This window comes from Myotis yumanensis, unplaced genomic scaffold, assembly GCF_028538775.1.
Source record: "Myotis yumanensis isolate MYYU_CA2020_CCGP unplaced genomic scaffold, mMyoYum1.0.hap1 SCAF_16, whole genome shotgun sequence".
Taxonomy (NCBI): Eukaryota; Metazoa; Chordata; class Mammalia; order Chiroptera; family Vespertilionidae; genus Myotis; species Myotis yumanensis.
This window is the reverse complement of record NW_027223767.1, coordinates 33,134,177-33,146,953: the sequence shown is the minus strand read 5'-3', so window position 1 is coordinate 33,146,953 and position 12,777 is coordinate 33,134,177. Positions and strand designations below refer to the sequence as shown.

The 12,777-nt window shown below is 51.6% G+C and overlaps 1 protein-coding gene across 1 annotated transcript in view; it reads right to left on the bottom strand.

The window, feature by feature from the left end:
* Positions 1-8,616, bottom strand: part of CRHR1 (corticotropin releasing hormone receptor 1) — a 36,893-nt gene extending 28,277 nt beyond the window's left edge. The window contains exon 1 of the mRNA XM_070392876.1: positions 8,369-8,616. Within this exon, the coding sequence (XP_070248977.1) occupies positions 8,369-8,401 (33 nt within the window). The 5' untranslated portion in view covers positions 8,402-8,616. The remainder of the gene's footprint in view (positions 1-8,368) is intronic.
* Positions 8,617-12,777: the final 4,161 nt, after the last annotated feature.

Below are 12,777 nucleotides of genomic sequence, written 5' to 3'. Positions count from 1 at the left end.
AGTAATGAGCAGATTGGCTTTCACTTTCTGCCCCCTTTGACCAAGGGGTCCCCTCATGATTCCCACCAGGATGTTTGATGGGTGAATTTCCTACTCCTGCATCTCCTTCCCGGCCACCAGGAGCTCTCTCTTGCTCTTGGTCTCCATTTCCCGCATGGATCCCCACCCTGGACTCCAGCGGGGTGTGCTGAAGGAGAAAAGTGTTTGGGGGTGCGAAGTGCAGGGCTGAGATCCTGTTCTGACTCTGACAAACTTGCTCTGTGACCATGGACAAGTCACTCCCCTGCCCCTCCTACCCGTTTCCTGGTCTGTAAAACGAGGAGGGCAGTGTGTTCCCTAAGCTCCTTCCCAGGTCTAACTACGTTCTGGCTCCAGGATTGACGGGGGTAGAAATTCAGACTTCTGACTTTGGGGTCAGAGAGACCCACACTGGAATCTTATATCCGCCTCTTCCTCCCTGTGTGATCTTGGGCAAATCATTGAACATCTCAGAGTCTCAATTTTCCCATCTGTAAATGTGGCTAATAGGCATGAAGTACTTATACCTTAAAGCTCTTGGGGAGATTCAACAATAGGGTGCAGTTAAAACAGCATGGGGCCCCACAGAGTAAGCAGAGAACGAATGGTGGTGATTACTGCTCTGTACAAGCTGCTTTCCTCCTGACTTGGCCTTCTCCCCACAAGCGCTCCATGACGGGTCCCCTGCCCACCCAGGACACCCACTTTCCATCACCACTCTGTTCCCAGCAGCCACCAGCAAAAATGGCCCGTGTATGACAGTCAGTGATGCAGATTTGCTGGCACAGGGAGGGGTGGTGGGCAGCGCTCTGGGGCACTGCTGACCTCCCTCCCACCCCCATCTAGCCTCCTTTTCTGCCTCTCACCCACTCATTTCCTCCCCCTCCAGTTAGGATTCTCTCGATATTTTCTCATAGTCTGTGCCTTCTTGGCCTCCTTGACCCTTTCCTACCTACCTTCCTCTCTCCTGGTCTTAATCTCTACACCTCTCCGTCTTGCCCCATTCTCTTCTCTTCTCTCCTCCTCTCTCTCTCTCCCTCCCTCCCTTCCTTCCTCTAAATCCCAGCTTTTACTGAAGACTTGCCACAGTGCCAGGCCCCATGATTTTTCTCATTTAATCCTCAACCCCAAGGAGTTGGAGCCCGTAGTATCTTCCCACCGTCCAGATGTTCCAGCCCTGGGATTGAGCCCCTGCCTCCCTCCCACCCTCACCCCCAGCATGGATCCTCCAAAAGAGAAGGTGTAGCTTTCTTTTCCCTCTTGACCTTTGGCTCTGGGCTGCAGCCTGGCTCCCCAAGAGCTGGCAGTGGGAATGGGAGGGTTGGGGGGTGGGAGGCAGCAGCAGGGCCCTGTCAGCGGGGACACAGGAAGGGTTGAGTTTGGTTCTGGTGGGAGTGGAGCCTGGTTGGGGCTCTGATCTGTCCTCTGCCCCCGGGGGCTGCTCAGCAGGGGCTGAGTGTGGCTCCCAGAAACTGGGGAACCACCCCTGAGGGGGCACCTGCTACTCTGGGAGACAGCCGAGATATGTGCGGGGGACAGCGCGTGGAGAGACACCAGCCACGCAGGTGCCACTATCAGCTGCGATCTCACCTCAGCCGGCTCTCTGACACGTGTAAAGTGAGGGGATTTCACTGTGGGCCGAGCCGGGTGTCCTTTGAGAAGCTGCCTGTGGAAGGGGATGCGGAGCAGGCTGGGAAGGCAGAGTGAGATCATCTGGAAACTTCTGATTTCATCTAATTCACAGGCAAAGAAACAGACGGGGCCATTGCAAATTAGATTCTATTCGAAAATAGGAGTTTGGAGGCTGCTTTTTCTGGAGAAGCAACCGCCTTCCAAGGCCATGGGGGTTGGCATAAAGGGGACTGCGAGGCCACCAAACCCCACTGAGCAGTGAGATTTAGGGCAGAGATTAGCAATGACCACGTAATTGTCCGTAAGATAGGCAATGGCCCTGTCTGTTTCTTTGCCTGTGAATTAGATGAAATCAGAAGTTTCCAGAGAGCACTTGGCGTCCGGGAGATAGAAAATTCTGTCTCAGGCTCAACTCTAGAGATTCTGGCCCCGCAGGTCTGAGAGGAAACTGGGACTGTAGTGTTTAATGCTCTCCAGGTGATTCTAAAGTGTCACCAGGTGGAGGGTAACTGAACCAACCCAGTGGCAGTTTTGTCCCCCAGGGGACATGTGGCAATATCTGGAGGTTTTTTTGGTTGCCATGTCTGGGATGGTGCTACTGGCATCTCGTGGATAGAGGCCCGGATGCTGCTCGACACCCTAGAATGACAGCACAGCCACACAGCAAAGAACCACCCAGCCCCCCGTGTCAACAGTGCTGAGACTGGGAAACCCTGGGCTGGACGGTTTTGCAGCTTCCTCCCAGCTCTGAAAACACCCACCACCTGTCCATCATGGGGGTTGAAAAGGAGGAAGGAAGGTGGGGAGAGGAGGGGAACTCTGGAAAGAATGGGAGAACAAGAGAAAGGGGCCTTCAAGACAGGAAGGGGCCCTGGATCGAACTCTGTCTAGTAAAGCCCCTGGCCTTGAACCAGCCCTTCATCCCCAAGCCTCCCTCCTTCTCCCCACTTAACTCCGTCCCCACCTTGGCAGGGCTGCTGTTCCTCTAGTAATTGCTGGTACTCCTGGAAACCATTCCTGCCAAGGAGGCTAGGGAAACACGATCAAGGGGCGGAGGAAGGGGGATAATCCCTGCTGTAAATGGGGTCGGAGGGGGAAGTCCATGCATCCATCTCTCACTCTAGCCTGTCACCCTAGGCAGGCTGCCTTCCATGTACCTGCCAGGGATACTGAACAATACCTTGTCCCAACCCTCCCAAAGGTCTCGACCTCCCAGCACTTAAAGGTTCAACTGTGTCCCGTTGTGCCTCGCCATGGGTGGCTTCCAGATTGTAGCCAGTCAGTCAGCATAGAACAACCTCCACCTCCTAATTCTGCAGCCTGGGAAGCAGATGGACCAGTCCAGCCAGTTTCTGTCCTGGGCTCTGACCTAGGCGCCCTGGCTCATAGCCAGATTGGCAGGAGGTTGGGAATGATTGACAGGTGGAGGGGGGCAGGTGCCACAATTCTCACCTTTAAACACCTCCCTGGGGCTGCTCTCTGAGGCCCAGCGGAGCAAGGGGTGGGATCCTGAAATTGCCTGTGTTTCTAGGGCAGAAAGAGTAGCCACAAAGATCCCAGAAATGGTTTCATGGCTGCTGGGCGACAGATGTCAAAGAAAGCGTTTGGCTAAAGCATTTGAGTTGGATGTTCTGTGTACAAGGAACCACTTCCTAGAACTGCCCCTCAACATACCCACTTCACAGAAAACCCAGTGCATGTCCATATCCCCCAACCTTCTTCCCTCCTTCCTCCCTTCTGCTTTCCAGCCTCTCAGTTTTGTTGAAGCAGACACCACTTACTCTGAAATGAAATGGTTAATAATCTGTTGCTTATGTAGACAGACAACAGGATGGTGATTACCAGAGAGAAAGGGGGTAGGGGAGGTAGGAGAGGGTCAAGGGGGATAAATGGTGATGGAAGGAGACTTGACTTGGGGTGGTGAACACACAATACGTATACAGATGATGTGTTATAGAATTGTATCCTTGAAGCCTGTATACTTTTATTAACCAACGTCACCCCGATAAATTCAATAAAAATAAGAAAACAATCTGTTGCTTAATAGAATCCAGCTAGTTGTTTTCAAAATAATTATTTGCACCGGTGAGTTAATCATCTTGTATTATCCTACTTACATGTCTCTCTTTTTATTGTCAAATGTTCTCACATATCAGAGATGTTCAGAGGGCCAATTGCAGGTACATCCGTCCTTTGACCTTTGAGCTCAGCTGACAGCAGGTGGCCCCATCCTTTCTCCCCAGGGACTGTCCAAAGGACCTGGGGCAGGAGATTCTACACTACCACCCACTCCTTCTTCCACTATCCCCTCACAACTCCTCCTTGTGATGGTTTTTTAAAATTTGGTAAATTTTGATAAAATTTAGTAAGATTGATTGCGTGACTACTCTAGCTAATATTTATTAAGCAGACACTGTGCGATTGTGCTTAATTTCACACCTGACATTTCATGAAGTTATTCTGATTATTCCATAAAGTAGGTTCTATTTCCCCCCTTTTTGCAGATGAAGAAACCGAGGTTTAGAGTGATAACCTAATTTTCCCAGAGCTTCATAGTAGACAGAATTCGAGCCTAGATCTGCTTCACCTGATGTTTTCATTTGTATAAGGGGATGCTGACTGTCACATTGAATGGAGTGAGGGGTGGCTGGCCGAGAGAACGAGTCCAAAGACCAGCATTTAAAAAGGACTTGATGGCCCTGGCTGGTTTGGCTCAGTGGATGGAGTGTTGGCCTGTGGACTGAAGGGTCCCGGTTCGATTCCAGTCAAGGGCACATGCCTGGGTTATGGGCTCGATCCCCAGTGGGGGGCGTGTGGGAGATAGCTGATCAGTGATTCTCTCTCATCATTGATGTTTCTATCTCTCTCTCCCTCTTCCTTCCTCTCTGAAATCAATAAAAATATTTTTAAAAAAATAAAAATAAAAAGGATTTGATGGTGTTCCTTCCAAGGGACTCTGCTGATAGGAGCCCCCGAGAATCTAAGTATACAGGAGTCATTTGTCACTAACAAATTCATTTTGAATATAACACTGGAGCTAAAATCGCCACTTGGCCTTAGCTCCAAAATGGTCTCACTCATCCAGACTCCTGTGCAGCTGAACCCTGCTGGCTGCTGATGCTCTCCAAGGAGCCAAATATTAGAGAGAGTGCAGCATGGGTTTTCCACCTGAGCTCGTCCTCACTGCCCTGGGTCAGTGTCTTGTTTTTCCATAAATCTATGCCCTCTTGAGAACTGGACCGGCCCGAGTCATGCCCTTCCAGGGCTGGCCATATCAAATGGGAACGGCGTGGCCTGGCTGTCAGCCCCCTCTCCTACTTTACTTCTGGTGGTAGCTAGGCCAGTTGTCCTCACACCCCATGGCAGCCCATGACCCCACAATGAGTTCACTTACTTTCCCTTGGTATCCCTCCTGCCAATGCTCCCCTCAAAAACCCGGTTTGTCAAAGCAACAATTTGGAAATGGCCCAAATGTGCACTGATATAGGGATGCAAAGAACATTCATTCACAGGGAATACGCAGATGCTGACAATCTCCCTCTGGAAGCTCAGGAATAACATGGGACAGACTCAGGCTGTGACACAGTAAGTGAGAGGGCGTGTCCGATGGCCAGACCTGCACTTGAAAAGGGGCCTGCAGGGATTTTTTTAAAAATAGGTTTTTAAAAATTGATTTTTTTTAGAGATAGGGAAAGGGATAGAGAGATGCAAATATCAATGAGAGAGAAGCATCAATCAGCTGCCTCCTGCAAGCTCCCTACTTGGGATCAAGCCTGGCAACCCAGGCATGTGCCCTGACCAGAATCGAACTGTGACCTGGTTCATAGGTCGACGCAGGGATTATTTGTAAATGGTAACAGCTGTGTTAGGAGGAGTAGGTTGCAATAATTTTATCCTCTGGTTTCCAAACTTTATATAATACAGTTAGATTGCTTTTATAATGACAACAGCAATAAAACCAGCTCCCTCCTCAAAACTCACTCTCCTTTAATAACCCCCCCTTCACACTCACCAGAACCCACAGTTTTTGAGCTACACTGGGGTCTCCCTTAGAGGAGCTGTGGCTGGTGGGTAGGTGACTCGGGGGTGCTCCATAGCCCTTCTCCTGGGGATAGAGATAATATTTCACCTGTCTCCTCCTTCACATCCACAAACATGCAAGCATACCTCATTTTCCCCTCATTCACACTCACAACCACTCATGCACGCACACACACACACACACATTTCTCTCATGCACACTCACTGCCCCCCCCCCCCCACACACACACAACACGTTTCCCACACACTCACGTGTTCTTGCCCCAACACTCTTCCCCAGTTCTCTGTAACCAGTTCGGGCCCCCCAAGTGGATTCTTTCCCAACACTGTTTGACTTGGTGGGGACAGAGCTGGATTTTGGATTAACGCCCCTAGATTCATAGTTTCATGCTGACGAAATTACCTGTGCTCTCATCAGGCAGAAGGTGAAATGTAAGTAGCTTATAATGTTTTTCTGACAAAAGCTAACAAAACAAAACCTTAGAGCCACAGTGCCTGGGTTTGAATTCTGGCTCCAACACTCACTGGCTGTGTCACTTTGACCAAATTACATAGCCTCTCTGTGCCTCAGTAATAATTCCTACTTCCAAGGGCTGTTATGAGGATTAAGTGACTTTTTTTTTTTTTTTTTTGCAAAGCAGACAGAACAATACCCAGTAAGTTCTACATGGTACATAAATGAAAGAAAGAAAAGTGATTACTTAAATGCAACCAGCATTAGCTGCCCATTCATTCACTGCCTCTCACTCATTCGGTATTTATCGAGCACTTACTGAATTCATTACCATCACTTCACCATCTAGTAGGAAAAACACATAGGCACCAACAGAAAAAAATGTTTTCTTTTAGAAAAAAGTGATAATTCTAAGTAGAGATTTGCGCAGGATTCTAACAAAGGCCAAAGGAAGAACATTTACGATTTCACAAGTAAACTTAAAAAGGAACAAAAAACCCTTACAGTTCAAGCCTTTGAATCCATTTAAAACATCAAATTTGGTCTGATTTGTGAATTTAGAGACACTAGCCTTTTGGAGAATATTGCCATTCAATGCCATCTCTTCAACCTCTCTGGATGCTTTTCTGCTTGCCTCCCGCTCCCTGTCTTCTCGATCACCCAGAAAATAGTCCTGGGTTCACCCCCAGTCCTCAGTTAATGGATGGTGAAGGGGGTATGGGTTTCATTGAACCAACCCTCAGTCATTTTCTTTACTTTTTAAATATATTTTTATTGATTTCAGAGAGAAAGAGAGATAGAAACATCAATGATGAGAGAGAATCCTTGATCAGCTGCCTCCTGATCGCCCCACGCTGGGGATGGAGCAGCAGCCGGAGCATATGCCCTGACGGGACTAGAACTGTGATCTCCTGGTTCATGGGTCGACGCTCAGCCACTGAGCCACGCCGGCTGGGCAACCCTCAGTCATTTTAAAAAGCAACTTGTAAGTATTTGGGAGAAGGGGGAAGAGGATGGAAGCCCCAGTAACTCGTAAGATCTCAACTGATGAAATGGCAGCAGTTACATTTTAAAATCTTGGTGGTGCACTCAAACCACTTTGTGACTTGGTATAGGTACAGTTGGTTTAATAACTGATGGAAATGAAATGAAGTCACTCCCCTCCCCCCATTCAATTCTTGTGAATGTAACCGCTTTTAAATGCACTGAACCCAGTCAAGCTGGCTCAGACCAGGGACCCTGCGGAGCCCGGATCCTCAGGCGGGAGCCACGAGGAGCTTCCCGGCCGCAGCGCGGAGGCCCACCCGCCTCTCCCTCCGTCTGCTGCTTACGTGCCCACACCCTGCACTCCGGACCACTTTGGAAAACGCTGGGCAATGGCAAGTGGCTGTCACTAGCCGCGAGCCTGACTGTCGACCCCAGCCCTTTCCGACGCACACCGCCCGAGGGCTGCTGCCCCAACTGCCCCGAACTTCAGCCGGCAATCGCTGGACTTGCGGTCTGGCGACTTTCCTAAACTCAGGGCGCCAGAATCGCATCGCCAGACCCGGGGCAGGAGCGAGCCGGCGCGGGCAACTGCGCAGCTCCGGGACCGCGGGTGCAAAGGCTGCGCTCCCGCTGGGGGCCGGCGCCGCGGAGGAACTGAACCCTGGAACCCTGCGCCGGGTGCACCGTCTCCTCCCCGGAGACTGCGATATTGCTCAAAGGCTCGGAGGCACGGGGGACAATTATTGCCTCGGATTTGTAGCTCTTCGCGGAGGGAAGGGGCAGGAAGGGACAGGGCGGGATGTGCGAGTGGGGGAGTAATGCAAGGGTGCTGGGGCCGGTAGGCGGATGGGGAGCCCATCTCCAGAGTCCCCAGTCTCGGGCCCAGGTCTGCAATGGGAGGGGCAGGAGGTGGAACCAAGCTTGCACTTGCAAAGCCTAAAGCGATTTCTCCTCATAGAGCTGGTTACCCGGGTGGGCGGACCCCCTCCTCCAACAACATCCCGGCAGCTTCGCTACCACGATTCCTTTTTTCACCAGCGTTCTCCCCAATCCGCCCAACGCCGGCTTCAAAGGTCCAGAGAGAGGGATTCGGGCTGCCCCTCAAACCCCGGCCGCGCCCAGACCTGTGCTCAGCTCTGTCCAAAGATCCCCCCATCACACCCACAATCCACCCACGTCCCGCGCCGGCCCAAGGCTGGGGGCGGCCGCCTCGAGGGCTGACCGGCTCCGGCTTACCTTGATGAGCCGGAGCCGCGGGCGCCGTCCCATCCTCGGATCCTCGGGCTCACTCGGTCACCGTCCTGAACGCCTGGGTCCCTCGGACATCCCAGAGGAGCGCGCGCCGGTGGCGGGCTCGGGCGGGCGAGCGGGCGGGGTGAGCAGCTGGGCTCCTCTGTCGCCGCCCGGCCGGGCCCGGCGGGCTCTCGCTCTCCCCTTCCTACGAAAGTCCGGCTCCCGTTTAGCTCTCGCCCGCCCGGAGCCCGCCTCGCCTCCGCCGCCTCCCCCTTGGTCCGCCCAGCCACTCGCCTCGGCTCCCCGCCCCCTCTCCGCGGCGTCCCTCCCCTCCCCTCTCTCCCTCTCCCCTCCACTTCAGTCCCTCCTCTGTGCTGCGCCCCTCCGTTCCCTCCCCGCCTCCTTGTCCTCTCCTCTCCCTGGGCCTGCTCCGAGCGCCTTAGCCGCGCTGACCCCCTTTCCCTGCGTCCCGGTTTGCAGCAATCGGCGGGACTCGCTGGCAGCGGTGGCGGCCGCCGCAGTCTAGGGAGAAGCCAGGGATTGGGGCGGGAGGGGGTGGGGTGGGGTGAGGGAGAGGACGGGAAAGGAGGCGGCCTCCCACCTCCCGCCCGACTTTCAGTAGGGGCCTGGGGAGTCCAAGGAGTTTGGGGGACTCTGGCGTATCTAAGAGAGACAGGCTGTTGGAGGCTGGAGAACAGCGCAGCCCCGACTGAGCAGAGCCTCCTCGTAAACCAGGTGAAGAAATGGGAATTGCGTTTGGGCCGTTCCCGCCCCGCAGCCGGCCAGGACAGGGTCCCCGCCAGCCCTCCCTCCAGCCGGGGGCTTTGGGCCCTATTCCCTGCGCCTTTGGCATTGACGCGCCGGGTGCGCGCAGAGACGCAAAAGCTCTGCGAGGGTAACCCTTCTCATTCATTCATTTTAATTCATTCGTTTGCTCGTTTATTCATCCCTTCATTCTACAAATTAAGCGCCTGCCCAGGGTCTGAACCTGGTAACCCCAAGAGAGGGGAGAGGGGGAGACCGCAGTGACCTGCAAGACTGGCCGGCGTCTGAACGCTGCGGAGGGGGCAGCGGGCGCGCAATGCGTTACAGCAGGGGAAAGCTGCTAGGAATCCAGGGGCAGGGCGCGGAGGAGGCCACAGCGCCCCCTTTCGGCCGAGCCTCCAGGGTAGGGTCAGCCGCCTGGCCAGACCTCGGGTCTTCATCCGCCTGGGCTAATTAGCTCTCAAGTGCACCCCCAGCTCTGCAGAGCAGCTCACGTCTCCTCCAGCCCTTAAACGTTCCCCTCCAGCGCTTCCAGCTGGACAGAACTGACTTCTCCTACCTTTTTCCTTCCGTAGCCTCTCCTGGCGGAGCATGGTTCCAGAGTGGTGGCTTTGAAATCAAACTCTGAACCTAACTGCCTTGGCTTCTGTGCCCTGCTGTGCTCACCCTCATCCTCCCTTCCATCCACTTCTCAGCACATTGGGCCACAGCCAGTGCGTTCATGGGTCCAACTGGTTCTTCATCTAGAAAGGGAGTTATTTTAAGAGGTTTTTTTGACCCAATATGCAATTTACTCATGAGGACACTGAGGCCCACAGACGGTGGTGTCTAAAGTCACAGAGCTGATAAGCCTAGTTTTCAGCCTCCTGATTCCCAGCTCCACCTACCCTGATGAGGTTTGGGGTTCTGAAATGGGGAGGGACGTTGCCCTGGAAGCCAGCTGGTCACACTGGCTTAAGCACACAGGGTGGCACTTTCTAGATGAAGCACTCAGTCTAGACTAGAGTCTTGCAAAACCCCCCTTTGGTTAGTGTCCCAGAGTTGGCCTTGCTGAATTTGGCACTGACTCACCCCAACCAATCCCAGAAGAGATGGGTGCACTAACCAGATTGCCAATTTATTGTTCTCAACAAAATTGGCAGGTGGTCTAGTGCAGTGCAGGTTCTGGAGTCAGACAGCCTGAGTTTGAGGCTTGGCTCTTCTGCTTACAAGCTGTGTGGGCCTGGGAAATTATTTAATAGTACTTCAATTTTCTGATCTTTAAATATGTTTTTTTAAAATGATTTTAGAGGGAGAGCAAGGGAGAGGAAGAGAGAGAGATATACATCGATGAGAGAGAAACATCAACATTGAGATCAGCCGCCTCCTGCATGCTCCCCTCCCCACTGGGGATCGAGCCTGCAACACCAGCGTGTGCTCTGACCTGGAACTGAACAGGTGACCTCTTGGTGCATGGGTCAATGCTCAACCACTGACCACACTGGCTGAGCCAATTTTCTTGTCTTTCAAATGGGGTTAGGAATACCTACCTCATAGGTAGGTTTAAATGAATTATTATTTTTAAATGGCTTAGACTGGTGCCTGGTCCATAACAAGGGCGTAAAGAAGGTTAGCTATAGTCACCATCCCTATCATCATCATCATTATCAAGGTGACCAGATGCTCAAATGGATGTGCAGCATGGTCCCTCTCTCTAGGCCAGTTGTTCTCAACCTTCTGGCCCTTTAAATACAGTTCCTCATGTTGTGACCCAACCATAAAATTATTTTCGTTGCTACTTCATAACTGTAATGTTGCTACTGTTATGAATCGTAATGTAAATATCTGATATGCAGGATGGTCTTAGGCGACCCCTGTGAAAGGGTCGTTCGACCTCCAAAGGGGTCGCGGCCCACAGGTTGAGAACCACTGCTCTAGGCAATTCTTTGTGGAAAGCAGAATTCCTGATGAGAAGGTCACAGCAGCAGGCGATTGTGGAATCAGAGGAGAGAAAGCTGGCGGGTCCTCAGGGAGGTTTGCCCAGACACTGCAGAGGCATCACTCCCCAGCCCTGCCTGAGACCTTGGAGCTGGCTCTCCTGGACCAGCAGCTCTAGATTTCATGTTTTTCTCTGCTTATTAAACATCATCAACTTTTGTCTTTCTGAGCCCCTTAATCTTCCTCTGACTTGATCTTTAAATATTCTAATGCCATCGATCAGGCTGTAATCAAGTCTTGCTCTTGCTGCCTTTTTGGCCTGGAATTCAGACCTTCCCTTTCTAAAGAGGCAGCTACAGATGGCACATTTTATCCTCTTTCTCCCCCTTGAGCTGAAAGGAGGAAGGCTACTGTATCACTTCATGACCTACTTATTTATGGTTTTGGCCTTGACCGCCTCAGGGGGGTTATGAGAGCCCCGTGTTTAACACCCCTTCTGAGAAAGGATTCCATATCTCCTTTCATTTGTCCTGAAACTGCATCCTTCCGCCTTCAAGATCCCAGCTCTCATCTGCTCAGATGCCACCGCCAAGGCCTTCCATGTCTACGCCCTTTCAAACTCCCCCCTCCTCCAGCCCCTCCAGCCTGCTGGCTTAGGGTGATCTCCTCAGGGCAACCTGTCCGCACACTCCTCAGGGCAGCCTTCTGCTCCATTCCAGCCTTCTCTTCCCAGATTGACCCTTCCCCCCAAACTCTCTTCTGACCTATCCCCACCCCCACCACCACCACCCCGCCTTCTCCTCTTCCTGTTTAGGCCCAAACTACCAACAGCTTTTATTTCCTTAACCTGCCAGATTTGGGAAAATATGAGAAATCTGAACAGGAATAAAAGACAATTCTATGTCCTTCAGATGTGATAACAAGTAGTGATGGGTGGGACCCGGCAAGGGAGGGCTGAGTCTCTGGGATTCCGTTGGCTTTAACCATGAGTGTTCTAGTGAGGTCGGCGATCTGGAACCATACTTCTCAGCCTACTTGGGCCAAAGAAAAGGCTATTGATGTTTAAATTTCTAATCTATTGCAGAATGATACTATCACAAAATACAGTGGGGATGAATTATTAGAAAAATGACATAAAAAGAAAGACATACAAAATAAAAGTCCAGTTTTTAAAACTATTAGGTCTAATGGACATAAAACACTGTCAGATTGCTTAAAAATGTCTAACTGCTCACTCAGTTTCTGTGCTTACCTTATCACGAACTGGCAGCAAATAGTTTGCAGACAGGTCATGCTTGGACTAACACTGGTCTAGAATGCTTCTGAGGTATGAGGTCAGGAAAATGGCAGCTTATAAAACTGCGTGAACATCAGGGGAGATGGTGTCAATTACTCCATTCATCTGTGCATTTATTCGACAAACATTTAATGAGCAGCAACTATGTGCCAGTCACTGTTGGATGCTAAGGCTAAAAAAGACTAATAAAACAGGGCCCTAGCCCTCAAGATGTTCACAGACTGGAAGAAGAGACCGCCGCTTTAATGAATAATTAAAAGCCAGTAAAATTAGGTCAATAATAGACTGTGGGCATGGAGGCAGAAATATTAATTCTGCCTGGGGTCGACAAAAAAGGTTCTACCTTTTGTTCTGGGGTCTGGAGGCAGATCTTTAATCCCACATGGCCAACTGGCATTCCATAAATAAGTTAACTTGTGTAAAAGGCTTAGCA